Here is a 27174-nt window from a genome sequence, read left to right on the forward strand (position 1 = left end):
AAAGGTTGGCCAAAGTGCCTTTGAGCTACTCTGTTAAAATAAGTTTACAGTTTTATTTACTACTTCATCTTTAGTTTAACAACTGTTATGAAACTCCTAGAGCCTCCCTAAAATGCTGGTAGATGACAAACTGACAGAGTGTTGGAGCAGCCTCAGAAGCCATCTCCCCAGGCTCTGAAAGCAAAGGCTGCCCACCACATTCTCTTTTGAGCCTTTGGCTGCCTGAAGTCACCGCTCAGTCTTTGCAGCAAGTCAAGCTCATGCTCACAGTGAGACCTCCGAACACAAAGCTGTCTTGGTCCCCTCTCGGCCACCCCATGAAATGTTCTCAGGTAAGAAATCCTTCTTTCATTTCTTCATCACCTTTTCTTCTTTTTGTTTCCCCTTCGGCAGTGGAGTGCAGGGACACCACAAGGTACTGTGAGAAAGTAAAGCAGCTCAAACTCTGCCAGCTCACCCAGTTCAAGTCACGCTGCTGTGGGACTTGTGGAAAAGCTTGAAGACAAAAGCAGTGAAAATGGAGGAACAAGGGGATCACAGCCTTTGCTTCACTGAGGCAAGGACTTTTACGGAAAATATAAATGGAATTGAAATCTTTTTTTCATTTTATTTATTTATTTCCCTTTTTTAAAAAGAAGAAAACCTTTTACCAAATCATTGTTGTAAAGGGACTTGACAAGTTTTCCCTTGTATAAATCTGGGAGACAGAATGCAGCAAAACATGGTCATGAGGGTAGACCACCAAGAGTCAGTGAGACCCACGCCACCAACAATGGTCCTGAGAGGAGTGGGGCTGCCCCATGATCCATGTACATGCCTGGGAATACACCAACAGACAGATGGGGAAGCTGATCAGAGTGAAAACCTAGCATTGCATTGAACCACCACAATATGAAACAAATAATCAAACAGCTTGACAGGTCATGGGGTACTGGAGAAAAAAAAAGGTCTAAACTAAACAGGCAGTATACAGATACTTCATCTTTCTTAGACTACTTTGAGAATATAAGCATATGATCTTGCTTTATAAACCTGCTTGTTACATCCAAGATTGGATTCCTTTTTTTTCTTTCTAAACCCATCTCTCCTTCTCATGCCAGGCCTTCAAATTATTTCAGTGGGAGATCCTCATGATCTTTGAGGATCTGGTGTCTGGCGAAGTTGAACAATGGTGTGTAGTCTGAGTGAGTCTAAAACACACCTGAAAATGTTCCCAGGTTGAGCTCTGAGGGAGGATTGGGGATAGGAGGGTTGCCCTCAGCACAGAGGTGAGGTGATAATGTTAATCATTATCCAGGAGAAGGAGAGAAAGTATTATCTGCTATTGACAGACTGTAGTACAAACCTGCAAATGCTGTCCTGTAGAGAGCACAGGCAGGGAAGATGATAGCAATTATCTGTGGTAACAGGAGCTACTTCACATACTCCATCCTACTAAGACTTATTTGGACAAGAGAGGACTACCAGTTCCCAGAGTTCAGGTGCTTTCAGACCTGGGGTTTTGGAAAGCAACTTGAGGAAGTGGGTTTTCCTATCCTGCTAACGTGAAATTTCTCTTTCCTGGCAGGCAAGCCTTTTGGACAAGTAGTAGAAAGAGCTGTATTCTGATTTCTTGTGGTTATTCCTACTCAGTAGAAACAGAATGGATTCAGCATCAGCCACAGAGGACTAATGCCAATATTTTTTAACAAACTTGCTCCTCTTCAGCTGCCTCCCACAAAAAAACAGGTGCTATAAAGCTGCACATTTTTAAGCCCATGAATAATGCCCTGAAGATATGATATAAAAAGGGAGGCTCAAACCTCACACCCACAGCATGACTTTGCCTGCTGTCTGTGAGTCTTTCCCCCTGGCCAGCTGCAGTGGTTATTCAGCCAGTGAAGTGCTTCATCCTTTTAGTTCCTGGGCACTCTCTGCTCTGCTCAGAATAGGGCCCTAAAATTAGAGGAAATCTGCAAAGTAGGGTGTTTGAATGTTGTGAAACTTTAAAGGAGAGCTATCTGGATCTCAGGCTCTGACCAACTCTAAATTAAAGGCCTGGCTGTGCCTCTCCTGAGACCCCCAGTGGGACTCATGCCTTGTGGTACGTTAATGAAATGCTGTTCAAGGGCTGCTGTGTTACAGTTTCCATGACACGTGGCTTGTTCAGCAAAACTGGGAGTCCGCATTTGGGGTCAGTGCCAGGTTCATGATGTTAAACTGTCTCAAGTTGGGTTACTTCAAAACACATCTGGCAGTGAGCACTTACTACAAATGAGTCTTCAAGAAATAGTGTTGCTAAGCATCAGTGTAACTTTTTATTTAAAAAAAGAAGAATGTCTTTCTATGTATGTAAATGTATATCATTTCTGTATATTTATTAGGATTTCTTGTACAAAAAGTGCAATATTAATAATTGTACATTATTTTGTTCAGATAAAACTATTTTGGGTTTTTTTAAAATCTCCCCAGAATTTTGTTCCTCTAAAATCAACAGTAATAGTGTATTTCTCTTAAGTTTAATAGCATTTGCATTTAATTGGGGATCTGCTTCACTGTGCACAGAGTGCTTTATAAACTATGACATGAGGGAGGAATGATGTTTTTAACTTGTGAAATGATAATTATGCATGGAATGAAGGACAATTCCTTAACAACAATAATAATAATAATAATTATGATGATGACGATGTGGTGGATATTTCTAGTAAGGTAGTTCACAAAAAGCAGTACAGGGAAGTATTTTCATTTGTTTAATAGCAAAACATATTCAGATGATCACATGTTGAATAGTAGCTGTGTAACTGTGCATAGGGTAACATGCAGGATCAGATCTGGAGGGGCCACTGTGTTGTCTCTGCACAGTGTGGATTTAATTTCACGTGTCTGTCCTCTGAATTGTGACTTGGCAGCATCTCAGTTAAGGATTGCTGGATATTTTAAAAAAGGACACTTTCCTTCTCTAAAAAGAAAACAAAACAGCAAACTTGTATTTATATAACTTTTTGTACAAGTAATGCAAGTTACTTACTTACCTACTGCTGTCTGACGTGTTGTTTATTAATCTTAAAAACAAAAAGCAAACAAAGTAGCAAAGCTGTTGGAGTACTCTGTCCTTATTCTGTATTATGATAACAGCACACAGCTGTTACACAAAGTACACATGATCTACCTGCCTTGGGGAAAGACGATTATCTTAACTTGTTTTTAAAAGTCTCTAGCTGTTATGATTCTGCACTCTGTCTTGGAGATCTGTTTTAATTCTTCATTTCACAGAATCACAGAATCACTAAGGTTGGTTTGCCTTGCTTTATTTTTTTTGCTAATGTCTTCCCTCTGTTGCTCTTGCAGAAGCATAAAGCCATCACTGCTGGTCCTAGGATCATGGAAATCAGTAAAAGTGTACTCCTTTTTTACTATGCAGCAATGCTTAAAGACATCATCTTGTAACTTCCCTCAGCAACCTATAGCATGAAGCAATGCCTGTTACTTCAGTCTTTCCTCATAGGTCGCTGCTGCCTTCAGCAATGGAGCTTGCAACTCCTTGAAGCATCAAGTGTATACATAGAAGGAATCCTGGTAATGATCAGAATTACAGGGGGGGCAGGGGAAAGAAGACAAAAATTAATAAAGCAAAAGCATTTACTCTTAACAAAGACAAAATCAAGTTTTGAAAACTAAGCTGGTTCTGCTGTTGCCCTTTTCCAACAAATGGTACAATGACTCTTCTGGAAGGGAAAAATGATTTACTGGCAATTTTCCTGGTATGATGTTCCTGCATATCCTTTTTAGATACCTACACTGCAGGTAAATAACATCTCACACATACATAAACACACACAGAGATGCAAGCCAAAGACCAGACCTAGGACTTCCAAGCAACAGCACTGAAGACAATGGGAATTCGGTCATTCAATTTGAGTAAAACAAGTATAGAAGCTGGTGTTGATGTAAAATGAACAGCAGGCCAGCTTAGGTTCTCAAGAGAATAATTATTCTCTTTTTATGCATATGGCTCTAGTTACCAGTCAAGTCAAAAAGCCTTCAAAACCTTCAAAGCAAGCTTCCAGTTTTGTTCTCCCTACTAATCTTCCTCAAGGAAGAAAAACAGTTCTGCAACAAGCAGAAAAATGCAGTGCTGAAAGGTTCCCCACAGGAGACCTATTCCTGCACCCTGTTAGGTGGCAAGGTAAGCAAGCTAAACTACTCCAGGCATGTATGTCTGCATACATGCTCTTAAAACCATAGAAGCCATAGGCAGAGTTTTCCAAAGTAACCTTAAGCTGGAAATATTTTTTCCTACTATCTGGCCATAGTCATATGGACTGCAGTTGGAGCTTTATTCTTTTTAAGTTATGATCCTTTTTGCAAGTTACCCTATCAAACAAAAAGCTAATAATCACCTTACTATCTGTTTGGTGTCCAAACACTGATTCATAAATAAATTTGATTATTCTATATCAGCATAAGCTGACACTTTTATTTGTAGAAAAAGTTTACTCTCTTCCAGATTTTCAGGACTGTAGAAGTCCTCATAAGTTCTTAATGGCAGCTGTCAGCGAGACACTGATCATTTCAGCTAGTCATTGAATTAATTAACTTCATTAATTCAATTATCTAATTTTTAACACAGAAGCTTTCAAGCTGTTTTGAATGCCAAATTTTCTCACAGGCTATCGGGGTACACAGATGGGAAGCTCAAAACTGCTAATGCTAACTATGGCTCTGCATATTAGCTGCAGACCACAGTTTGGGAATCATCGATTTAATCATTCCCTTCATCCTCTTGTTTAAACATGTATGTATATTTATCAACAGTGTTATGTATTAACTGTCACACTCAGCTTTTATTTATGGAAACTCAACCAAAGATGTCCAATACTTTAGTTTGCAAAAAATTGAGGGGACAGTCAGACATCCTTTTTCTACTGATCTTACACATTTCTCACACTAAAAGCATATTGGTTAATCATAATTTTCACCTACATTCCTTTTCATCATCTCCACTCAACATCTCTCCTCCAGTCAATCAGAATCAAATCTAAAACCTGGTCATATACATGGTCATTTTAATCAAATTTTGATAGAAAGTTCTCACTAAAGCATTTCAATAATATGCAACCCAATACGTTATTTATCCAGATTTATAAGGGAAAAAGCCACGTCTCAGCATATTCTCTTCTGATTACAATACTTATTTCTATCCTCCCCTGCGTTTTCACTGAGAGACAATTTACTTGTTCCTATTTTCAACTTAGCATGTGAAGACATGAACACAATACATTTTATTCTCCATCTGTCCCTCTGAGATGTAAACATGGTGTTTAGCCTCATCTTTCATTCAGTGATCAGTGATGAAGACTAAGACTAGAAAGTCCCTGAAATCACAGACTCCAGCCCTTCTTTTTTGCCAGAATGGTTACAAAACCTGGAACAGCCTCTACTGAGCCATCCAATGCATTTTGGGTGGCTGAGACAGCAAGGCAGAGAGTGTACAAGTGCCTTAGCATTAGAGAAGTATCACAGCAGGGCCCACCTGGACGAGTCTTTTCAAACGAAAAAAAGAAACTGACAAAACAGAGCACAAAGTAGCTCATTAAATGTATTTGAAACAGGATCATCAACAGTGGCTCCTCACTGATCCAAGTCAGTATACCAGCTCATGCTCATATAAAGAAGGCTTTACGGAGGGAGAAATAAGGTTAGTACAGCAAAAAATGGCTTCTGACCAAATAAAAAAATCGACCAAAAAAAACCCAAAATAAAATGAAACAAAATCAGTTTGTAAGCACTATTAGAGATACTGAGCGCAAAGCTTCAGCCCTGTCACTGACATGGGAAGTAGCTGACAGCATAAAGTAATAAATAAAAATGTGAAAGTTGAAATATTTGCTGCCAACATCACCAACTGTAACCACAATCAGATGTGATTATTCTCATGAGAACCTTGCCAGTGCTTTTTGGTTTGCTTTTAATGCAGGAAGCTCACTGGATATGCTTTGCCCTTCACGCATACCAGCTTTAGACTGGTGCCTGGCTTTGGCACTGGTACTGATGAGCACACATGTTGGGAGACCTGAACACTCTTACTTCACACAGAAACAGGGGATTGCGTGCAAATGTCTTTAATGCCCCCCTCTGAGTCTGCATCAATCTGTACCACATACAAGTTATACTGCCTCAGGCTGCTCTGAATTGCACGTGTTGATTGTCCTTGAAGTGTGGCAGATGGGAAGGAGCGATGCAGCATTGCATCACCCATTGCACACCCATTTCTCCTTGGCAGCTCACTGTGCCAATGACAAGAGCCCAGAGCCACTCCTCCTCCCCCAACTTGCTTACATAGCTCCAAAGATCTCTGCAGGTCTTTGACCCTGACAGCTGATTTAATAACTAAATTTAATCACTAAACAATACTTCTTTCCAAGGAGAGACTCCATCCTACGATGATCCTTCCACACTCCCTTCAAAATGACTGCCTCTGTCAGCAAGAGCAATGGTTTTTGAGGAAGATGGGCACCATGTTGCTAAAGGCCTGATTTCTCTGCACAGCATGTCAGTGAAGCTACTGCAGCATCACCGCTAAGCTCACACAACAAAAGCAACCGTGATACTGCAAAAAGTTCGTCCTTCACCAGAGAGGCATTCTTGTTTTGCAGGGAGCGTCCATGCTTGCCCAGACACACCGATTTCCCGCGTACTGGCTGAAAGACCAGGCATTTGGCGAAGTCCCTGAGGCTATAGGAGGGCTGCAGCACAGCAAGCAGGACTGCACAGTGGAGGCCCCAGCTGAACAGTCCCCAGGCAGGAGACTCCTCTCTGCAGGCAGAACAAGGGCTCTGCTACCAGGGAGGAGCGGGGAGGCAATTCATCTGGCTTGGGCAAGGGACAGGGTTTATGAAACTCTGACAACTAGGGCTTATAAGCCAAAACAATGAACAAATGGTGTGCTGCTTGTTTGGGTTGCAGTTCTCTATGCTTCCTGCTAACACACTGCTTACCTCTTAGGAGAGGAAAAAAAAGGGAAAACAAGAGTGTTGCCTAAGCCTTTAAGCCCCCTGCAAAGAAAAGCTTTATATTTGTGTAGTTATAAATAAAAGTTTGCAGTTTTATGTGGCTAGAAGGGAAGGGGACACCAGAGGGTTGTAATCTGGCTACATACAAAGACTGTTTGCTTAAGCAGTAGCAGGATGTGAACGATTGCATAGTAAGCATATAGTTATCCACACACGCTTAGGATGTCATGGGCATGGGAAACCACTCCCTGCTACTACCTTCTTTAATACTCTAAAGCAGTCTGTTGCTTCTAGGTCTCGCATGAGGTCTGAGCCTACTTCGTTTACAAACTCCCTAGGGCCAGTGGGAAAGCACAATAATAAAACCTGAACCAGAAAGATCACACCAGATAGGCCGTGAACAGCTTGCTTTCCAAGTGAGGAGCCAGGATGGGTTTCTTTTCTCTTAAGGAAGTGCTTAACAGTTGGGCTGAGGAGTAATTTGGTTTGGGCTATATGGAGACTTCCCCCTACCCTTTTCAAGATCGTGCTTTTTTAAAAAAGCAAATGAATTATTGGTTTAAATAAATAGCCCATGAGGTTGGTGGATGCTTGTTAAAACACTTCACCCACTGAAACACTGACGGAGTCAGTTTTCAACTAATAGCATACAACCTAGTGATTTTATTACCAACAAAGAAAAATCTCACTGTTAACCCGCTACATACAAATCACAGCAAACCAAATCCAGCTGTGCAGGGGGGATCCCACAGGCACTTTTCTTTTTTAGCAGAGGGCAAAGCAGAGCAGGGGTCTACTTGGCCAGCAAAGCAGCACCCTCGAGACCATGTGATGGCACTCAGCAGTGCCACATGAGCCCTCTCGCCTGTCTGGGGACAACCCTCTGCACCAGCAAGCACAGCACTAGTGAGCTGGTGGAAACAGGGAGCATCATAGAGCCAAGCACACTGTTTTCTCTTTAAGTTACCCTATTCCTTCCTTGCTGAATGCAGTCCAAAACATCTGTGGGACAGACAGGTCAGATGGAGAAGTGAAAATCAGGTTGCCCCAAAGCAGTATTTCCCCACAAAAGCAAGAAGAGAGGCACCAATCGTCAAACTACTACTTCCAATGTGGGGAAGAAGGCAGAGAGAGACACTAGTACAGTACGGGGAAGAGGGGTTTGTAACAGGATCAGCCAGAAGGAAACTGTGCTCAGAAAATTCGTTATGGAAGTGTCCCATCCCAGTGAACCCACACCGAAGTTCTCTGCCCAAATGTCTATTTCCAACTGAGACAACATGGCTCCCTCAGGGAGATCCTATCCATGCCCCAGGAAAGTCCTTTTTTTGTCTTGCAAGTGAAGGGTTTTCTTTTTTGTACATAAAGTTCAGCTGCCTCCTGCCTCTGGAGTACCATGCCCAGGATCAATATTGCTTTCCTCTGTGATATGAACATCCTCAGTCCTTGCTGAAGCATAGCACTTATCTTTCAAAATTTTCTTCGTAGCTCTGAAACACTTGAGGTGCTGACAGTTTACTCTCCCTAGCAATCTATAGCATTCACTGAAGCCCTTTTTAGACTTGTAGTGGTAAACTTCACAAATTTGCTGCCTGTTCATATTTCTAGACCATAAGTATATAACTTACTGATTTTTTTGCCCTCTCACCTATTGCCAACTGCAAATCTTCTCCAGATGGAATAACTGTCTCCTGCAAAAGTGAGGCACAGGGGTTTGCAGTCCTTGCAGGCACAGGTGGTTGAAAGGCTGATATCATGCAAGTCAAAACTGAACCGACTAGTTATGTCCCCCGCTATTCCAGATAACTTGGTTTCTTTTGGGGTTGTTTTATTTTGTTTCCTACTGAGGACAAGGGAATTAAGTATATTTGCTCAGCTTTTCCACAGGCAGGAACTGCAGTCCTGCCTCCCTCCTGGCTGAACAGACATCCAGGACCTTCCAGGAAGCTGCTACCATTCTAAAATGTAGTTTGGATGTGTCTCCTTAATTCAGCTTTTGTGCTTAGGACTTGCCCAATAGATTGTGCTTTACCCTGGAGATCAGTAGTACTGGTGAGTTCTCCTCTTCTATGTTTTCAGGGACACAGGCAGAAGCTATCCCTCCAAATAGGCCCTGCAGTACATGTACAGGGGACTGCTCCTGTGCACAGACGATGTCTATTGGCAGTGATTACAGTAATTGATACCAGTGTAGTAACCTGCTCTGGCAGTGACAGTTTTCATCTATTATTGCTTAGCACAAACCTCCTTGTTCTTTTTTGCATGCTCCACAGTACAACTCCCCTGGATGCCTTCCTCAGCCCTGCCAAGGACAAAGCCCTTTGCTTTCACCCTTGCATTTTGGCTTTTGAAACACTTTTCGACAGTAGCCTTTGTACTTAGGCCAGTGTTTAGGTATTGATGCCTTTATCCACTCTTCACAAGTACCAATGAATGAAGCAAGAGGTTGATTACAGCTGATTCTTCTCCCGCCCATTCGTTCACTGATTGAGAAGTGTTGTCTTGTGCTGCATCATGAGTGCAGGTTTCATGAGCTCCTCAAGGCTGCTCCCAACACTGGAAGCTGGGCCAGAGGCAGGCAGCGTTTTTTTCACTCATTGTCCCACAAAACAGGCAAGATCACTATAGAGCATCTGAGAGGTTTCTGAACAAGTGCTAGTTCATCTAGCACTAACATCTAACATATAGTTCTGCTATGCACACAAGTATAGTTTCATTTTCCTCCTCCTCCTGTATGTAAATTCAAAAAAAATTACAGAAACCTGTGGTGTAGTGCAGTGTTTTTTTAAGCTCTTTTTCAGGACTTCTAACTTGCACTTGTACTTCCTTCTTTCTGAGATTGTGACCGCTCTAAGAAAAAGTTACATTTAATTGGCACAAACGTAAGGCAAAACTAACTTCTGCTCATCTTTATCCATAAATTCATTCTGCACAAAAATGGTAACCAAATCCTGTGTACTGCAGTGCAGCCCATCTATATTTTCTGTGTTAAACACCTCAATTATACCCGAAATTATGATTTTCTCTTATGCTGATTTTCTAATGACACTGCCCGTTTTAATCAAAGTTAAACTGCAGGCTAGAAAGATGTTGTGTTACTTTAACCACATTACAGAGCAAAGGGAGGACTGCTGCCTGCACAGGAGGCCAGGGGGAGCAGAAGGGCAGCCCTGTCCACACAGTGGACAGGGTCACCCTGTGATCAGCATTCCACTCGGGAGAAGAGGAGGCTGCAGAGATAGGGTTAAACAAACCCTTCCTCCAAGGGACATCAGGCATCGCACAAATGCTGTGCTTCTGGGCAACACCAAATTAGTAGGCATTGAAGAACTTGTTTGGGAATGGGGGATGCACTTCCACAGCAGTTCCAGCTAAGCCAAGTCTGGGCTACCTGAGCCATGTGTTTCTTTCTGCACTTACCTCCTGCATGTAAGTTGGTAACTGTGCAACTGTGTGGTGCACTGGTTCGGGGAAATTAAGTAAATGGGTCTTAACCATACTAAAACGCTGATTTGCCTTCAGCCAGGTCAGTCTCCTGATCTAGCCCATCATGCAGTCAGGCAGCGCTCATGTTGTCACCAGAAAGAGGGGGAAACATGCAGCTGTAGGCAGAGAGTAAGGTGAGACCGCAGCAGCCCAAGCTTTAATCAGCTTTCATTTCTGCAGGACCACACCTTTAGTCATTCAAGTGAACTCACGTTGTTTGTCAGTGTTATCATATATTGGTTTTAATAAGATTTTATACATTTACGTACAAGTCAGGAAAAAAAGCCAAACCTGTGTCTCATGCTGTGAAAGTGTTGGAATTAAACCAGTCATGTCTGCTTGATGCTGCTGTGAGCCGGTCCACTGTTTACAAAATCAAGACTCCTGTTGTTAATGTTCAAAATCCAGCAATTATTAATGCTAAGTAGCATATTGCATTGCTATCCATTTCGATAAGACTAACTTCCACCAAGCAAAAAACCCCACAAGCCTGTAACGAAGATAGATTTACACACTAGACTCTCCTGGCTCTGCATTCACTGCCAGTCTCACATGAAAGAGTTGAAAGAACAGTTGGAGACCTTTCCTGCATAGAAGAAAAATCTCTTCAGCAGCCACAAGTCCTAGCTGTTTCTTTCATATAAATTGTTTCAGAATTGACAGAATTACAGGCTAATAAATAAAATCAGAAAAATAAATGAGTAAAAAGAGATGGGGAAGAAAAAATATTTTCCTGTCAAAGCTCAACTTTAAAGATGTGAAGGTTCAAAAAGGCTGGTAAGATAGCAGGAGCTGAAAAAAATGCCAAACATACTCTAGGTCAATACCTCACTACAAGTGAGTGAATATTTTACAAATTCCTGAATTTCTGAAGGCTGTGTGGAGCCATCAATGACTACATAGTCTGGCCCTTTTGTATAGTGTAATCTGTAGAGATTTGCCTAGTTGTTCCTGCTGCAAGCACATAATTTTTCATTGAACTATAGCATATGTTTAGAAAAGGCCTCTAGGACTGATTTAAGGACTTCAAGTGATGCAGAATCACTGTGCCTCTAGGGTGTTTGTTCCAGTGGTTTCTCAACCTCAGGGTTAAGCATTCACATTTCCAGATGGAATGTGTTTGGCTTTAGCTTGCAAGCAGTTATGGAGGACTTCTATCCCAATGGATTTCAAAGCTTTTCAAGAGTTTTAAAACATATTTTTAGAGAAAATTGTCTTCCACTTCTTCTTTAAATGTAGCCACTTTGATGGTGAGACACAAGCCTTTCCTCCAGATTGCAACAGCTCTACCTAGCACTTGAGCTAAATACTCAGGAAACAGCCAGAGCTGACAGGAGTAAGGGAGAGGAAGATTTAGGAAAGTAGAATGCACTTAAGAAGCCAGTAAGTTTCATAGTGCTAATGTAACACTCGTAAGCTTACAGAAAAGCACCTTGGGCACAGAAATGAACAGTTCCAGTCAGGAGCTTAATATTGGCCTTATCCAAAAGATAGTACAACTCCAGCTGCTGGCTGAACTGTAGCAACACATGACAATTTTATCCCTTTGACGTTTCTGATACCCACACTGCATCCTGGAATAAAGAGCTTTTACTGAAAAGCTTCCCTTTCAAGTTGTTAGCCTAGGGTGGCATCTTTGGCATGACAACCTCACACCTGATAGCCTAGCTCTGGGCAGCACAGTGACACAATTAATGAAGGCTCAATCTTCAATAATATTTATCCAGTAATTGTACCTTTTGTACATGTCTTTGATGGGAGTGACTAATAAGGCCAGATCTCAGACTTTGTGATCCAGCCATGACTTTTAAGTGTGGCTTCACAGCGTGTAATTCATCTGAAGAGGCTGTTCTACCGCTGTCATCATAGAGGCGGCTGAACCCCCGTTACACTAATAATAATAATGTATGTGACTACAAGATCTCTCTTTTAGTGTCTCAGGAGGAGTTTATCTCTCTCAATTAAAGAGCAAGAATTAGGTGGGAAAAGAAAAAAATGCAGAGAAACAAGGATTTTATGTTCTTCATTTATGTAACAAGAACAAGCCAATATCTGGAAATTAAGTTTATTTTAAGAGCTCTCAAGATATGACGTTGGTTTAAAAGAAGGTTACAAACAAAATCAGGCTGTCATTTGTAGCTCACTGAGGTCCTGCTCTTTGAATCCATCTCCAAGAAGGCTGCATCCACTCTTTTTCCTTCAGCGTCCACCTTGCAGGCACTCACTCTTGGAAGCAGGGACATAGAGTTTGTGACCATCAGCATCAGTTCCCTCAAAGATATAACCAGGTGGGTCTTTGTAAGAGGCCAAGCATTTAACAATACCCTTTGGTGTATAGCTGGTAGCATAGATGGTTTTAGCATCTAGCAGAGTGTGATGCTTTGGACCTGACCAGCCAGGTTTATAGCTCTTCGTAACTGTGAGTGGATGAGGCACATAATGGGCCTGAAAAGTAGTCAAGCAATCCATTGGTTTTGCTGGGAAAGTCAGCTCCGGAGCACGAGTGATAGGTTTTAGTCTCTTGCACTGCCAAGGCTTATAGTCTTCCTTCATTACAGAAGAGCTATTGAATGGCTCAGTACTTTTTGCAAGCTGGGCCAAAGATCGACACATCTTGGCTGGCTTGGCATTTGGGTGCTTGTAATCTATCTGAGTAGTGGTGTGAAGGTCCATTTTCTCCAGAGGAGGAAGATATACATCAGGTTTTTTGGTGAATATAGGAGGCCGTGGCCAAGCTTGGTATTTTTCCTGAAACTCGGTTGTAGAGGAAAATGGAAGATCATGGAGAATCTTTGGCTGGTGTGGTTTTGCCAGCTTGGCTGACTGACCAGCCAGCCCCTTATAAGAAGCTTTGTGGGTAGTGAGGTCATCAAATGGGATCTCATTGACCTTGTATTTCTGATATTTATGGACATAACGTTTCTCCAGAGCATGTGGCACATAATTCACTCTATAATTGGTTATATTCTCAAAAGGAGCCTTGCCTTTCTGGACCACATTCAGAGGTTTGCAGCTTTGAGTGGCAACTGGCCCCCTGTAGAGATAGTCATCCTGGGCAATGGTTCTGTGGTCAAATTTTTCTTCTGGTGGGCAAAACCCATCATTTGGTCTGATCAGCTCTGTCTTTGGTTCATTCCATAGCACATAGTCATCTGAAACATAAGAGGAATCCTATCTAAGTGCTCAGTTGAAGTTCTTTGGTGAGTTTAGGCATATACCATATTAAGTTTTGATCATTACGTTTTCTACTGTAATAAATATTTGTTGATGTTGTAATGATTCACAAATCCTATTAAAAGAGCTGCTGTAGAACACATTATGCACTAGTGTGCTAACCCCTGGAAATGCTTAGCATCTACACAGAAAATGGAATAATGTGTACCCACTCATACCTACAGAGATGGTGATATACCATGTGGGAAGATCAAATTACATTCTCTGTCTTGCAGAGACATTTTTCTGCACGTGACTTAGTGGGTGCTGTCCTCATGCGCAGTCAACCAGAAATCATGGAAGTGGAATATCATGGCACTGACTTCAACCCCCTTCATTTACTTTCCTGTAGCTATGTTGTGGCTGGCTCAGAGCACAGGCAGAGTATGCCTGTGTCTGCAGAAGGCTGTTCAGGTGTCACCCACAGTATCTCTGGGGCAAGGAGAACCAGATGTCCATCATTCCACTCTAAAGACCAAGTCGCAGAGCTGCCCTTCCTCTTTGTACCTTCTTGGTGTCAGCAAGCTGTGCTGTGTGGCATCTCCTTGGCTCTTGGCTTTGCTCTCTGTAGTACTCCTGCTGTCAGTACAAGCAAGAATCGAGAAGGAGCTTGTAACTCTGTCTCCAATTCTTCCTTATTAGAAAAAACTGTGCTGGAATTTGCAGATCAAGCCTACACTGATCTGAAGCATTGAATCATATTGCAGAGATGGTCCATACTCCAGAAATCTTGCTATCCACATTAATGACTAAGAAAACGTTTTAGGTGGCATTTTAGAGACATTCATACCTTCCTTCCTCGGCAGGATACCAGGAAAAATGAGGCACTGAGACTTAAAAAGATTTGCATTCAGTCACATTAGAAATCTATTGCAAAGCTGCCTAACTCTCCAACCAGTGCTGCAGCCACAAGACCGTCATTTTTTCCCTTCCTAGTAATCTTGCACAACTTCCCCTAGAGAGCATTATGGTTACTGGTAGGAAGCTGAAATGAAATAGTCTTGGAGCTAACCCAAGTCCTTTTTTTTTTTAGTTTTCCCTCCTTTCAAACCACACTGAGGGTCATGAGGCAAATAAGCTTCCAGGTGACTCTGCACAGGAAGGAAGTCTGGATTTCAAAGTACTAGACAGTAAATTATGCAATTAGGTATCAGGATATTTGAACTCTCCCATCTAAACAGAGTTATTCCTTTTGAATGGCAGTGGCTATTGTACTGTACAAACAAAATTACACAAACGATGTGTTCATTACAATGTGAATTGACCAAAAAAAAGTAAATTTTTGCCCCAATTAGGTGTCCATTTAAAGTTCTGGTTCAAATTAAGTTGCTCTGTCCTGGCACAAGAGAGGAAGCAGCAGGCACAGGCGCGGTACTGCTCCCAGCGAGCACCTTGGCCCTTGGGTACAGAGCTGCCCTCATGCCACTAATTAGTGTAGTCATCTGAGAACATGGGCCTGCCTGTGTGCACATACATTTGTCACTGCTGGTGCCACTGAAGCCCAGGCTGCGTGCCCTGCTAGTGCCAGGAGTGTTTAAATGTCCCGAATGCTCCTGTTTCTCTGGGGGAATAGGAGATATCCAGCCACCACCGCATTGGCGGGATGATGACCTTGTGTCCATGCCTAGGTTATATCATTTTCCTGGAGAAATGGTCCAGCAGGGTGAACCACGAGCATATATGGACATATGTCATTACAGGGAATGTATTAATAAAGTGTTAAAAAGTGAGAAGCTAATGAGATTCAGCCCATCTCTAAGCAAGGGCTCGTTCAGAGATCTGACATTTCAGATGCCAACCAAGAGTTACCAAAAAACCTTTTAGGTTCTCCCATCATCTTTGCTGGAAAATAGTCTGTGCATTTTGGACATAACCACAGCTTCTGCAAAATATTCAAAATACAACAAGCAAGTCCATCTGTCTTCAATTTTGAAAATTTACAAGCTCTACACATTTGGAGACCTCATAGGCATTATGAAATTGTTTTACTTAGTGTAAGCCAGCAGTGCTACTATTCCTTCAAAATATGCTACAATTTTATTGTAACTCTAATTTTTCTCCCATAGATATTAATAGTTTCCCATGTAGCACAATCTTGAAAACATTAGGGGGCACAGGAGGGAACGGAGGATATAAACCATATGTTATTGGAGGGTTAGGCATATCTCATTATAACCAAGCAATACAAAACTAAATTAGATTACATACCTGCAGATGGATAGAAACAGCTACGTGTGTAGCTTGGAGAAGATGAGAATTTTGAAACCTTAAGTTGCAAAGTCATCTGACATTAGTTGTGATATGCAATAGCATCATCTTAAACCTACAGTGTCATTTGGGATATGGTGTGTTCAGTGCGAAGGAGTATGACAATACAGTAGGAAAGGTAATCTAATACCAATGCAGCACTGTTTTATATGCTGCTTAAATATTTTAATTATGATAATTAATTGAATAGCATGTTTCAAAATTTCACACTTGAGTACCGATCAGTAAAATCTAGCAATGCTTAGAGAATAGCACAATGAAAACTTGTATTTTTTGTGAACCTAGGCCTTTAAAAGGGAATTCATTCAGTATGCAACTTGATCTTTGAGGGGATTTGGACAAAGATTTCCATTTGCAGTGTTTTGAAAAATACTGCAAATTATAACCAAATGTGGCTGTGATACATTTTATTAGACTTCTGGAGTAACAATTAAGGTGCTGACCTAAACATTGATAAAAGACAAAGATATACATCTGGTTCAGATACAGAGAAGTTAAGGATATCTAAACACAGAAGGAAAGATCCTCCGTTTGTGCAAAGCAGACTTTTTTTTATTGGCTTCACTGAAGCTATTCCGACAAATACCATCTGGTGACATTGCCTATGCAAAACAAAGTGTTCAAAATTGTGTAAACATGGATATTTTGCACCTGTGGGTCATACTCTTCACGACCCAAGTCATTCTAAATGGATAGTATTTCCTGTGTGTTTAATGTAAAAATTCCAGTTTATGCCATTGCAAACATGCAGCTGCACTAAAGTCAGACTTTCAGTCATATCAGCTGGGTAATCTTAACACTGCATTTGCATACCTTTTATTTCCTTACTTCCTTCATCATTTTGTGTTTTAAGAAAAAAAAGAATTCTGTACATTGGGACAAATTTGAATGCCAGCAACAATCATAAGCTTTTATATTTGCACAGCATAATAAAAATAAAATAAAAATAAAATAAAATAATTAAAAATTGTTTTAAGAAATACACAAATGCTAGCTATCTGCCTAGCAACATTAGCTAGCTGGAAGGTGGGCAGAGGGGAGGCAAAATCCTCTAGTTTTCTGCTTATGACTTACTACCAAAACTAGCACAGTTACTGTAACTGTGTAACTGAAAGTTTTCTCCCAGTGCATGCAGAAGAGAATTCGTGCTGGTGGAGAGGAAGGAACAAAGCCCCCAAAAAGACAAACCACCTACACCAAGTTACTGATACTGAGAAACAAGGGCATAGTTAGATGCACAGTCCACCTGTTTTACCAGGAGTAGAGCTTGAGTGCTTGGGATGTTTGTGTGGACCTTCTGCGTGTTCGTAATACGTCTCTTGCACATCCACAGATTAACTCTGCAGCAGACACAAAAAGGGTCCCATGCTTCATGACCTGCTCAGGCCTAGCAAATTCTACATATTTCAGATGTGTCTGATCCGCTGAATGTGTGGACCAGCCCTGCAGTATACCAACAGTATGTTCAGTATATCCTAAAGATGATGCTGCTGGACCCACTTACAGGAGTTCACATGGCCTTGCTTCTACCTAGGATGCCTGTAGGCCTGTCAGACATGCCAAAGAGGTGAATTCAGAGAGATCGCAACGTTACCTTTAATGTGGGGCTGTATTCCCAACGATTTGTGTCAGTGTAGTTCCTGCACAGCTTGTTGGCATACATAGAAAGAAGGAATAACAACTGCACACTGTTTTGATCTGTATTCTTAACAAATGAAGCTACTGGTGAAGTCCTGAAAGAAGCTGCAAGGGCACATACCTTCATAATTGGTTCTTGTATCCATCCTGGTGCTGGGGACGTGTCTCGTCACACAGGGGAGGCATGGAGGTACTTGAGACACGGGATAGGACTTAAAATCTTGTTTATAAGTGGAGGTCAAATCCATACTCTTATCACTCTTGACATGCTTTTCAGGTGGTTTAAGTTTCTGTGGCAACACTTCACGAGCTACATAGTCTCTCCTGTGAAGAATGATTTCATTATGTCTTTTGTCCTAAGGAAACAATTATGTTCCTTTTTCTGGACACACAAAGAAATTAATACTTCCCCTTATCTCCACAGCCTAAGAAAGTCTGAATGGGATACAAGCAGTTAATGAACACACAAGCCTTTCACATTTGGAAGCCTGGACTCTGAAAAAGGAACTGAGGCAGCTCTGGACAACCTCAGGCAAGCCAGGTTCCCCCTTCTCTCCACCCAGTGAAGTTAATGACCTGGAACAAAGCTATCTCTGTTCTACAGCAGAGTTACACCAGAAGACATAACTCCTTTTAAAAGCCCAATAATTATAGCAGGCTATCCAGTATGTATGGGAAACATGAGAGAGGCAACAATAGCCTTCCCAGACAATACACTGTACGGCAGTTCAGCCCAGGATGGGGAGAATAAAACAAAATAGTTTTACAGCAAAAAACTAGTTGAGGAAAGAAACATCAGTATGGTCAGACAGTCAGCTTTTTCTCAGGTACCACTGTAAAAGCACTATTATAAGACGCTGGAGTAGTGTTGCTTAACTCCAACAAAACATTACAGAAGCAAGATGGAGAAGAAAATAACCTCACCATCCAACATTCACTAACCTGAACCTATTTGACTGCACAGATCCTTTGGTACAGGGCAGAGAGTCTGCTACCTGGCACCAGCGAATCCAGTCTCTAATGTCAGAGTACTTTTCCACTGGTGTGCAGATCTGTTTACACCATTGGCAGCCAGCCAGGAGAAACAGCCGGTACAGGAGCTATTTTGTTTGTTTGTTTTTCTATTAATATTATTCTAATATTAATATCTGGAGTGATGCCAGGTGGGCAAGAGCCTGAGCCTCTGAATATACTGTATTAGTTACGTATTTCAGCAAATAAACAAGGTTCTCAAAACTCTGTGGAGCAGAAGGGAAGAGAATTCACACTGCAAAATATTAGTTATAGGGGTAAAAACAGAAAAATGCAGAGGTAAAAAAAAATCCAAGAGCATCAAGAGTTACTTATGTAGATGTCACATGTTGTAGTCCCTTGGCATACTTTTGTCAGCAATTTAAAGCCAATGTGTTTTTTAAGAGGGGCCAAAAAAGACAAGCAGGAATACAACAGGCATGCAGCATCCTCAGGATGAGTAGGGAGGGCTCAGTAACAGAGAGTCTTTCCCAAGCCACTCAGTACACTGCACAATCCTACATTTGAAACAGCTGAGCCTGTACCAGAGCCAAGTAACAGATCACAGGCAGGCAATTCTTCACCAGTATGATCAAGGGTTTTCTGGCAGTGGGAGTACCTTTTCCCACTCTGACTATTGCAATACAACAGAACCTGGAGTGGAAATTACAGAGGAGAGACTGATCTGCTGATAAATCAGTGGCAACCTGCATCCAAGACACCATGAAAAATGGTACTGCCTGCAACTCCCAGACTTTTATCAAGGGGGCTTGCTGTTGCAATATGGCACCTAACACTCAGCAAAGTGTTATTAGAGAAGACAGGTGACAACTCAGCATTTGCTGGCCTCACAGTCCCTGCAGTTATTCTCATACACTCTGTCAATTCATTCAATCTTGAGTTTAGCCACACAGAACCAGAGCTTTTAGCAGCCCTCTAATAGGTGGTGGCACTTTTCCACTAGGCCTTGGTACTTTCACGCTCGGTGTATTTTCTTACCAGTGTTGCCCAGAGGACAGCAAAACTTGCAGTCTGATGGCTAACTGTTCAGGCTCTGTGTTTTCTCCTTTTACAAGGGTAGGCAAGTCTTACGTATTTGGTAGAGTGCCTGCTCTGAAGAAGCAAATGTAAGTATTTTTCCATCTCTCATGCTGGAGATGGATGGCATATATAGAAATGAAGTCTGCTCTTTGAAACCCTCTGATCCTTTCGGTTGTTGCTGAAAACTTCCACGTAAATAGAGGCATCCCATATGTGAGTAAATCGGGCATTTCAGAATTCATCAGCCACATTTGTGATTTAAATTGACAACTCTTAAAAAGGTATAGGTAGGGGAAGGAGTTGGTAGAGCTTCCATGTCAGGATGAGGACAACTGGGTGGTGTTAGCTGTTAAGACTTTATTAATAGCCACTGGCATCTCCTAGGTCTCTAATTTGGTTCAGCAAAGGCAAGAGTGATGTTGCTCATGACTGTGCCTGTGATAACAAAGGAAGTAAACATCAAGATCAGGCAGCAGCTGCTGTTTGAGGAAAGGGAAGCTCTCAGATTCATACTAAAGGATCAGACTCCTATTTTTTAGGAGTTTTTTCTGTGGACAAGCACTTGGCATATCACTCCACCAGCAGCAGGGAAGAGCCTCAGAAGTTACTTCCATCAGAGAAATGGGCACAGTGCAAGACTTCTGCTGAACACCAACAATGAGTGACAACATAGCTGAGAAGCAGAAACAGCCCAGCAATCCACAGTGACTGCCTTGAGGAAAACACCCACACCCCCTTTCCAATCATCAAGCTCTACCATGTTCACACCTCCTTGGAAACCAGTCACTCACATTACAGTGTACAAAGTGTCACACAAAACACAGAACAAATGAAAAATACTCCTCCAATATCATCCATACTTTCCCAGACAACATTTCTGCTGGTTTCCCAGAAGCCTTCCCAAAACAGAAAGTGAGCAAAAGCCAAGACCATGACTGTTCTTCTATGGCCCACATATTCTCTGATCAGATCACATCTCAGCCTCCAGGAAGTACAAGAAAAATAGCTGCTTGCCTCCACTGCAACAACTGGCCTCAGACCTTCATCCTTCCTTCATAGAGACCTCATCAGTGTTTGTACAACCACAACGTTGTTCTTTTCAGGGTCCTCTTGTGAAAACCAATCATTTTTCTTTTCTCCGTTACCCATCTCTCACACACACATTATGTAAGTCACAGTCCTCACTCTCTTTCACTATTTTTCATACTTTGTAGTTGAGATGCCTTCCATGGGTATCTGTGCCATCTTGTATGCTTCGTTTGGCTTAAATGAGCCTCTGGGAAGAGTGGTGGGATAATGGGGGTATCGTTCCATGTACTCTGACAGCATGCATGGCTTCTCACTCCTCTCATAGGGCCTGCTGGGCAGGTGTGGACAATGGTGACATCTGCAAGGGAAAAAAACAGCACAGGAGTTAGTGACCCACAGGTAACTGATTAATAATTCCTCATTGTATAAGTCGGCTGCAGATTGCAACTACAAAATAGTGGATAAGCGAGCATTGCAACGACTGCTACAGACTTGATTATTTAACGTGCAAAAGCATAACCTGCACAAAGAAAGGGTTGTTTCTGTCTACTACTACAGCCTGCAGTCAAAAAAGTCCATGAAGCTAACAAACACAGCCTAAGTAAAGCAAGTTCACCTGGATGAAGAAAAAAGTGAGTTAATGTGAGATACAGCCAAGTGCACCATGTTGTGCTGGAAACTCTACTTAATGTCCCTTTTGTTCCATCTCTCATAAACTTATTATCCTACTTTTCCCACATATTGAGCTCACTTGTGTAGACAAGTGAGCAAAAGGGTAACAGTTTGGGAGTCTCTATTCACTCACACTTGGGCAGCACTGCTCTGCCCATCTCTCTTTCTGAAAGCAATTCAGTCTGGGTACTGCAAGACCTCTCCATAAAGTGCACCAAAACGAGGACAGTGAGAACAAACCGATTTTCTGAGGAAGCTTCCTCCTGACTGAAACTAAAATGCCACCATGGATCGTCCATCATTGGTGACCTCCTTCTTTCCACTTTGGGACCAGGCCAGAGCAGGGTGGGCAAGGCTTACCGTGTCAAAAAGAGGTTTGGGATCCCACCCTCAGATTTCTTCCCAGAGGCATAACAGTTTATGTCCCTTTCTGGTTTGAGTCAAACCCACTAGAGTCAATGCAAAGGTTGCTGATTAAGGACCTCAGGAACCAGCTCACAGGAATTACAGTGAGAGGAGGAGGCATTGGTTTCATGTCTCATACATCATTCCTGCCAAAGTCAGAGTGTTCCCTACTGGATGTATGTTTTCCAGTGCTACGTCTAGTCCAGAGCTGAATTACTCATTTGAAAGGGCTTCTTAACAAGTCCCCATTAAATTAAATGTTGAGCAATCTAGGATCAGTAGATGTCTGATTACCTAAATTTATACAGATAACCTCTGGTCTACATTCAAGGGTACATCTTCATATACTGAATCATTTTCGAAACTAGCACAAGAGGGGAAGAAGGGCCCAGAGGGCTCAAATAAAAATCAGCATCTTTTTGACAAGCCAGTTTCTCACTCAGATTACAAATCCTTCTGTGAAATCATAAATCAGGAGGAGGCCTAGAAGATTCATTTTTGCCTTAGAGAAGTTTCGAGTTTGGACCCAAAGAGAGTCCTTACAGGGAGTAAGGCAATCTATCCCTGACAGTTAAAATATTAGCAGAAAAGACTTCAGGGTGGAAATTTATTTAAAAAAAAAAAAAAAAAGAGATGCTCCCGCTTTCTTAGGAACCTTATAAAATTCCAGCTTTCACATAAGTGGAGGAGAGGCAAACAGGAAAATGATAAAAAGATGAATAAGCTCACTTTTGCTGGACCACGTGACCTTGCTGGAATGGATCTTGTGACAAAAGCCTTCCAAACACAGGCTGCACTGACACTTTCTGGCCACACTCGTGGTCTTCCAGCATTACTAGGAATTATTCCTCATTCTCCAAGGGATAATGATCTGCCTATTCTCTCTGCTTCAAATCTGCTGGCTTCACACTACCCCTAAGTGCACTTTTGTCCCCCTATTCTCTTAAAGCCTGTGATGCAGCAAACTAGTCTTCAGCTGGGCTTTGGAGTGTTTGATGAGGCCCTTACATTAGCTTTTTATGGTAAAACTGCACTCAGACCAGAGCGGGGAAATAGCTATACTACCTAGTTCATCATGGCACTACATACTGTGCAGACACTGGCCAGCAGTAGCATTTTGCAAATAAGGAGTGGCTGATCAGGAGCAAATTAATGACACTTCACTATTACCATCAGTTAGTATCCCATTACAGCTCAGCTGCACGCACAGGATTTGGAGGGCCTGGCTTCTGACACTGGGTTTCCCAAACAGCCCAGAGCAGGGGCATTGTGCAGCTCCCTGCCTGTATGAGGCAGGCTCTCTGCTGCAGACACATTACCCTGCATCCTGATGGACATTTGTGAGACAGAGTCCTGCACCTTCCCAGTAGCACTGTTGGCGCTGGGGAAGATGAGGGGTCCTGTGGATCAGCAGGACAAGGGTGGGTAATGCAGGTACCCCTCCGAAGACCCCACAGGAGCAGGCAGGGAACAACAGTTTGTGGAACCTATGTTTTTCCCCTTGCGGACATTGCTGGCAGCGTGAACACTCGGGGACTTCTCAACAGCCCAGGATGGGAAAAATGCCAGGATCTCCTGCAAATAGCAGCAGCCCCAGGCTGCCAAGCTCTTTGCCCTAGGATGAAGTTAAGCCTTCAGCATGATCTGGCAACACGGGTGGCTTTACACCTCAAGTATTCACTCACTCTTCATAGAATCGTTTAGGTTGGAAAAGACCTTTAAAATAATCGAGTCCAACTGTAAACCTAACACTGCTAAGTCCACCACAAAACCATGTCCCTAAGTGCCTCATCCATAAGTCTTTTAAAAACCTCCAGGGATGGTGACTCAACCACCTCCCTGGGCAGCCTGTTCCAATGTCTGACAACCCCTTCAGTGAAGAAATTTTTCCTAATATCCAGCCTAAATCTCCCCTGACAGAACTTGTGGCCATTTCTTCTTGTCCTGTCACTAGTCACTTGGGAGAAGAGACCAGCACCCACCACTCTACAACCTCCTTTCAGGTAATTGTAGAGAGCAATGAGGTCTTCCCTCAGCCTCCTCTTCTCCAGGCTGAACAACCCCAGTTCTCTCAACTGCTCCTCATAAGACTTGTGCTCCAGACCCCTCACCAGCCTCATCACCCTTCTGTGGACACGCTCCAGAACCTCAACGTCTTGTAGTGAGGGGCCCAAAACTGGACACAGGATTCGAGGTGTGGCCTCACCAGCGCCGAGTACAGGGGTACAATCACCTCCCTACTCCTGCTGGCCACACTATTTCTGATACAGGCCAGGATGCTATTGGCCTTCTTGGCCACCTGGGCACACTGCTGGCCCATATTCAGCTGGCTGTCAACCAGCACCCCCAGGTCCTTTTCTGCTGGGCGGCTTTCCAGCCACTTGTCCCCAAGCCTGTAGCATTGCATGGGGTTGTTGTGACCCAAGTGTAGGACTTGGCACTTGGACCCAACCCTCCAGAAGTCCAAGGTAGCAGTCCTGCTGACGCCCCTCCTTACTTCTCTGATAATTGAAAACTATTGTTTCATGATCACTGTGCCCAAAATGGCCTCCCACCATCACATTCCCCACAAGGCCTTCTCTGTTCACAAATAACAGGTCCAGCAGGGTGCCTTCCCTAGTTGGCTCACTCACCAGCTGTATCAGGAAGTTATCTTCCACTTCCTGGGCTGTGTCCTCTCTGCCAGATTTGATTTCCGGCAGACATCTGGTAAGCTGAAGTCCCCCATGAGAACAAGGGCTAGCAATCGTGAGACTTCTCCCAGCTGCTTACAGAATATTTCATCTGTGTCCTCATCCTCGTTGGGTGGTCTATAACTGACTCCCACCATGATATCTGCCTTGTTGGCCTTCCCCCTGATTCTTACCCACAGACACTCAACCATCACCATCGTTAGCCTCTAGATGGCCAAAACACTCCTTGACATACAGGGCTACCCCACTGCCTCTCCTTCTTTGCCTGTCCCTTCTGAAAAGTTTGTAGCCACCCAGTGCAGCACTCCAGTTGTGTGAGTCGTCCCACCATGTTTCCATGATGGCCACTATATCATAGTTTTCTTGCTGGACAATGGCTTCCAGCTCCTCCTGTTTGTTGCCCATGCTGCGTGCATTGGTACAGATGCACTTTAGTTGGGCTACTGATCCTGCCACCTTTTTGGGAGGAGAAGCCCTAATTCCTATGTGTCTGATCTCAGGTGCTTCCCTGGTTTCTAGCACATCAAGAACCCCTACGTCTTTGCTGCCGCATGGGTCCCCATCCCCTACCTCTGCTGAGATGGCAGTCCAAAGGTCCTTGCCAGCACACGTGTACAGTTCTGCTCTCTTTGTTGAACTTCAGAGCACACAAAAACAGAATGAGATATTTCACAGTTAGCTCTTGGGAAAAGCACTTTCCCACATATAAATCCTTCCTGACAGGGCAGAGAAGTAAACCTGAATGTTTTTTCTTCTATTATTTTGCACTAAATTGTAATGTATGCCCACAGATTTTACAGTAACACTCACTGTATTACAGACTATGAGCAGAAAATGATCGTCAGTGATAATTCACCACCAATATATGATACTGCAAAAGCTTTGCTTCTGCATCCAGAGAAATATTGCTGTATATATTTTTTACTGGAGACTAATGTAAATAACAGAGCAAGACTCTTAACAACAAGGAATGGAGCAATGCTAGACTTCGAGGTTTGCTACACTTTACTACTCCTTCTGGCACGATAAATATTTATAAAACAATTACATGATTCTTCAGTACTGAAGTCACTGCTATGTGACTGCAGCAAGTCGGCATGTTAATGTCAGAGATAAACAGTTAAAATTACTGTATAATTGTTTTGATATTGCAGTTGTCAAACTGTACCTTATTTTCTAAAAACTGATGAGACCTAAATTTTGACATTGTTATGCTTACCTGGTTAGATATTGGGGTTTTTTGGCTAATTCTACTCTGATTTTCACTTGTGCAAACTACACTTTATTTGATTGAGGTCTGTCAAGTTAGCCTGGCCAATAAAATGCAAGAACAAGGAAGCACATAGGTTTTTTTGTTTACTAAGAGTTATGGAAGAATAGCAGACTCTTTGAGCGTAAAAAGAATGCAGGTCTCCTGCCTTCAAAGGAGTTGGGTTCTTCTAAACAAAAGCTGAGATGAAACGTGAACAATTTGTCAGCTTACACTAAATACTTGTTTAAACCAGGAAGGACAACGTGGAGCCATGGCTCAGGACCAGAATTCAGGCTGTTTGTATTCAATTTCTACATTCACCACAGTCTCTCTGACCAGCACAGCTCTCTGCCAACTAAAGATAAAATACAGCCTTCTCCAGAGGATAAAGAGGAGGAATTCTGTAAGGTTTATGAATTTCTCAAGATAACCTTCTATGACAAAGTGACTCGCTTAGTGGATGAGGGAGCACAAGTCTTATGAGGAGCGGCTGAGGGAACTGGGGTTGTTCAGTCTGGAGAAGAGGAGGCTGAGGGGAGACCTCATCGCTCTCTACAATTACCTGAAAGGGGGTTGTAGAGTGGTGGGTGCTGGTCTCTTCTCCCAAGTGACTAGTGATAGGACAAGAGGAAATGGCCACAAGTTCTGTCAGGGGAGATTTAGGCTGGATATTAGGAAAAATTTCTTCACTGAAGGGGTTGTCAGACATTGGAACAGGCTGCCCAGGGAGGTGGTTGAGTCACCATCCCTGGAGGTTTTTAAAAGACATGTGGATGAGGTGCTTAGGGACATCATTTAGTGGTGGTTTACAGTTGGAGTCAATGATCTTAAAGGTCTTTTCCAACTTAAACAATGATTCTAACCCTCTCAGATTTATCTGATTTTTTAAATGTTTGTGATTAATAATAAAATATTATCACAGCAGGCTTAAAATGCAGGTGGAATGGTAAGAAAGTTGTACTATTAAAATCCTAATTTATCCTAGCTATGTGGCTTACTACTGGTGATTACTGTCCACAGAGGTCTTGGATGCCATGGTATTACTGCTTCAGAGAAAAAACACGAGGCTCAGAAATGGCTGAACTGTCATTCAGAAGAATTTAGGGTTTTTCGTAAAAAACACTGGTTCTCAGACCAGCCCTCACAGGGAAAAGCAGCATCTCCTTGACCACATAATCTACTTCTTGTACCATCTCTAATTTCCATTAGTGGTCAGATCAAGTCAATATTATAGAAACCTCCAGTTCAAGTGGAATTATGATGCTGTCCAAAGAAAGGGATGTAAAAATGTGCCAAAGAACTGGGACAGGCTCTAATAGCAGGAACCGACTGTCAACAGTCAGGCTACCAAGAAAATCACTGAAGGTGAGTCTTTATTTCTGAAAATTTCTTCTCTTCCAAGCAATGGAGATGCAATCAGAGGCCCAGCTACCTGATTGAGTTACAAAAGGATGGATGACAGATTAGATGT

The 27174-nt window shown here is 42.5% G+C and overlaps 2 protein-coding genes across 2 annotated transcripts in view; one reads left to right on the top strand and one right to left on the bottom strand.

The window, feature by feature from the left end:
- The window catches only part of ADAMTSL1 (ADAMTS like 1), a 213624-nt gene extending 210415 nt beyond the window's left edge, over positions 1-3209 (top strand). Inside the window, exon 29 of the mRNA XM_059833532.1 lies at positions 394-3209. Coding sequence (XP_059689515.1) covers positions 394-500 — 107 coding nt within the window. The 3' untranslated portion in view covers positions 501-3209. The remainder of the gene's footprint in view (positions 1-393) is intronic.
- A 9471-nt stretch (positions 3210-12680) lies between these two features.
- The window catches only part of SAXO1 (stabilizer of axonemal microtubules 1), a 42686-nt gene continuing 28192 nt past the window's right edge, over positions 12681-27174 (bottom strand). The window contains exons 2-4 of the mRNA XM_059834008.1: positions 20860-21039; positions 17722-17924; positions 12681-13633 (exon numbers count right to left, since the gene is read on the bottom strand). Of these exons, the coding sequence (XP_059689991.1) occupies positions 12681-13633; positions 17722-17924; positions 20860-21039 (1336 nt within the window). The remainder of the gene's footprint in view (positions 13634-17721; positions 17925-20859; positions 21040-27174) is intronic.

This window comes from Gavia stellata, chromosome Z (genome assembly GCF_030936135.1).
Source record: "Gavia stellata isolate bGavSte3 chromosome Z, bGavSte3.hap2, whole genome shotgun sequence".
In the NCBI taxonomy this organism is placed as follows: Eukaryota; Metazoa; Chordata; class Aves; order Gaviiformes; family Gaviidae; genus Gavia; species Gavia stellata.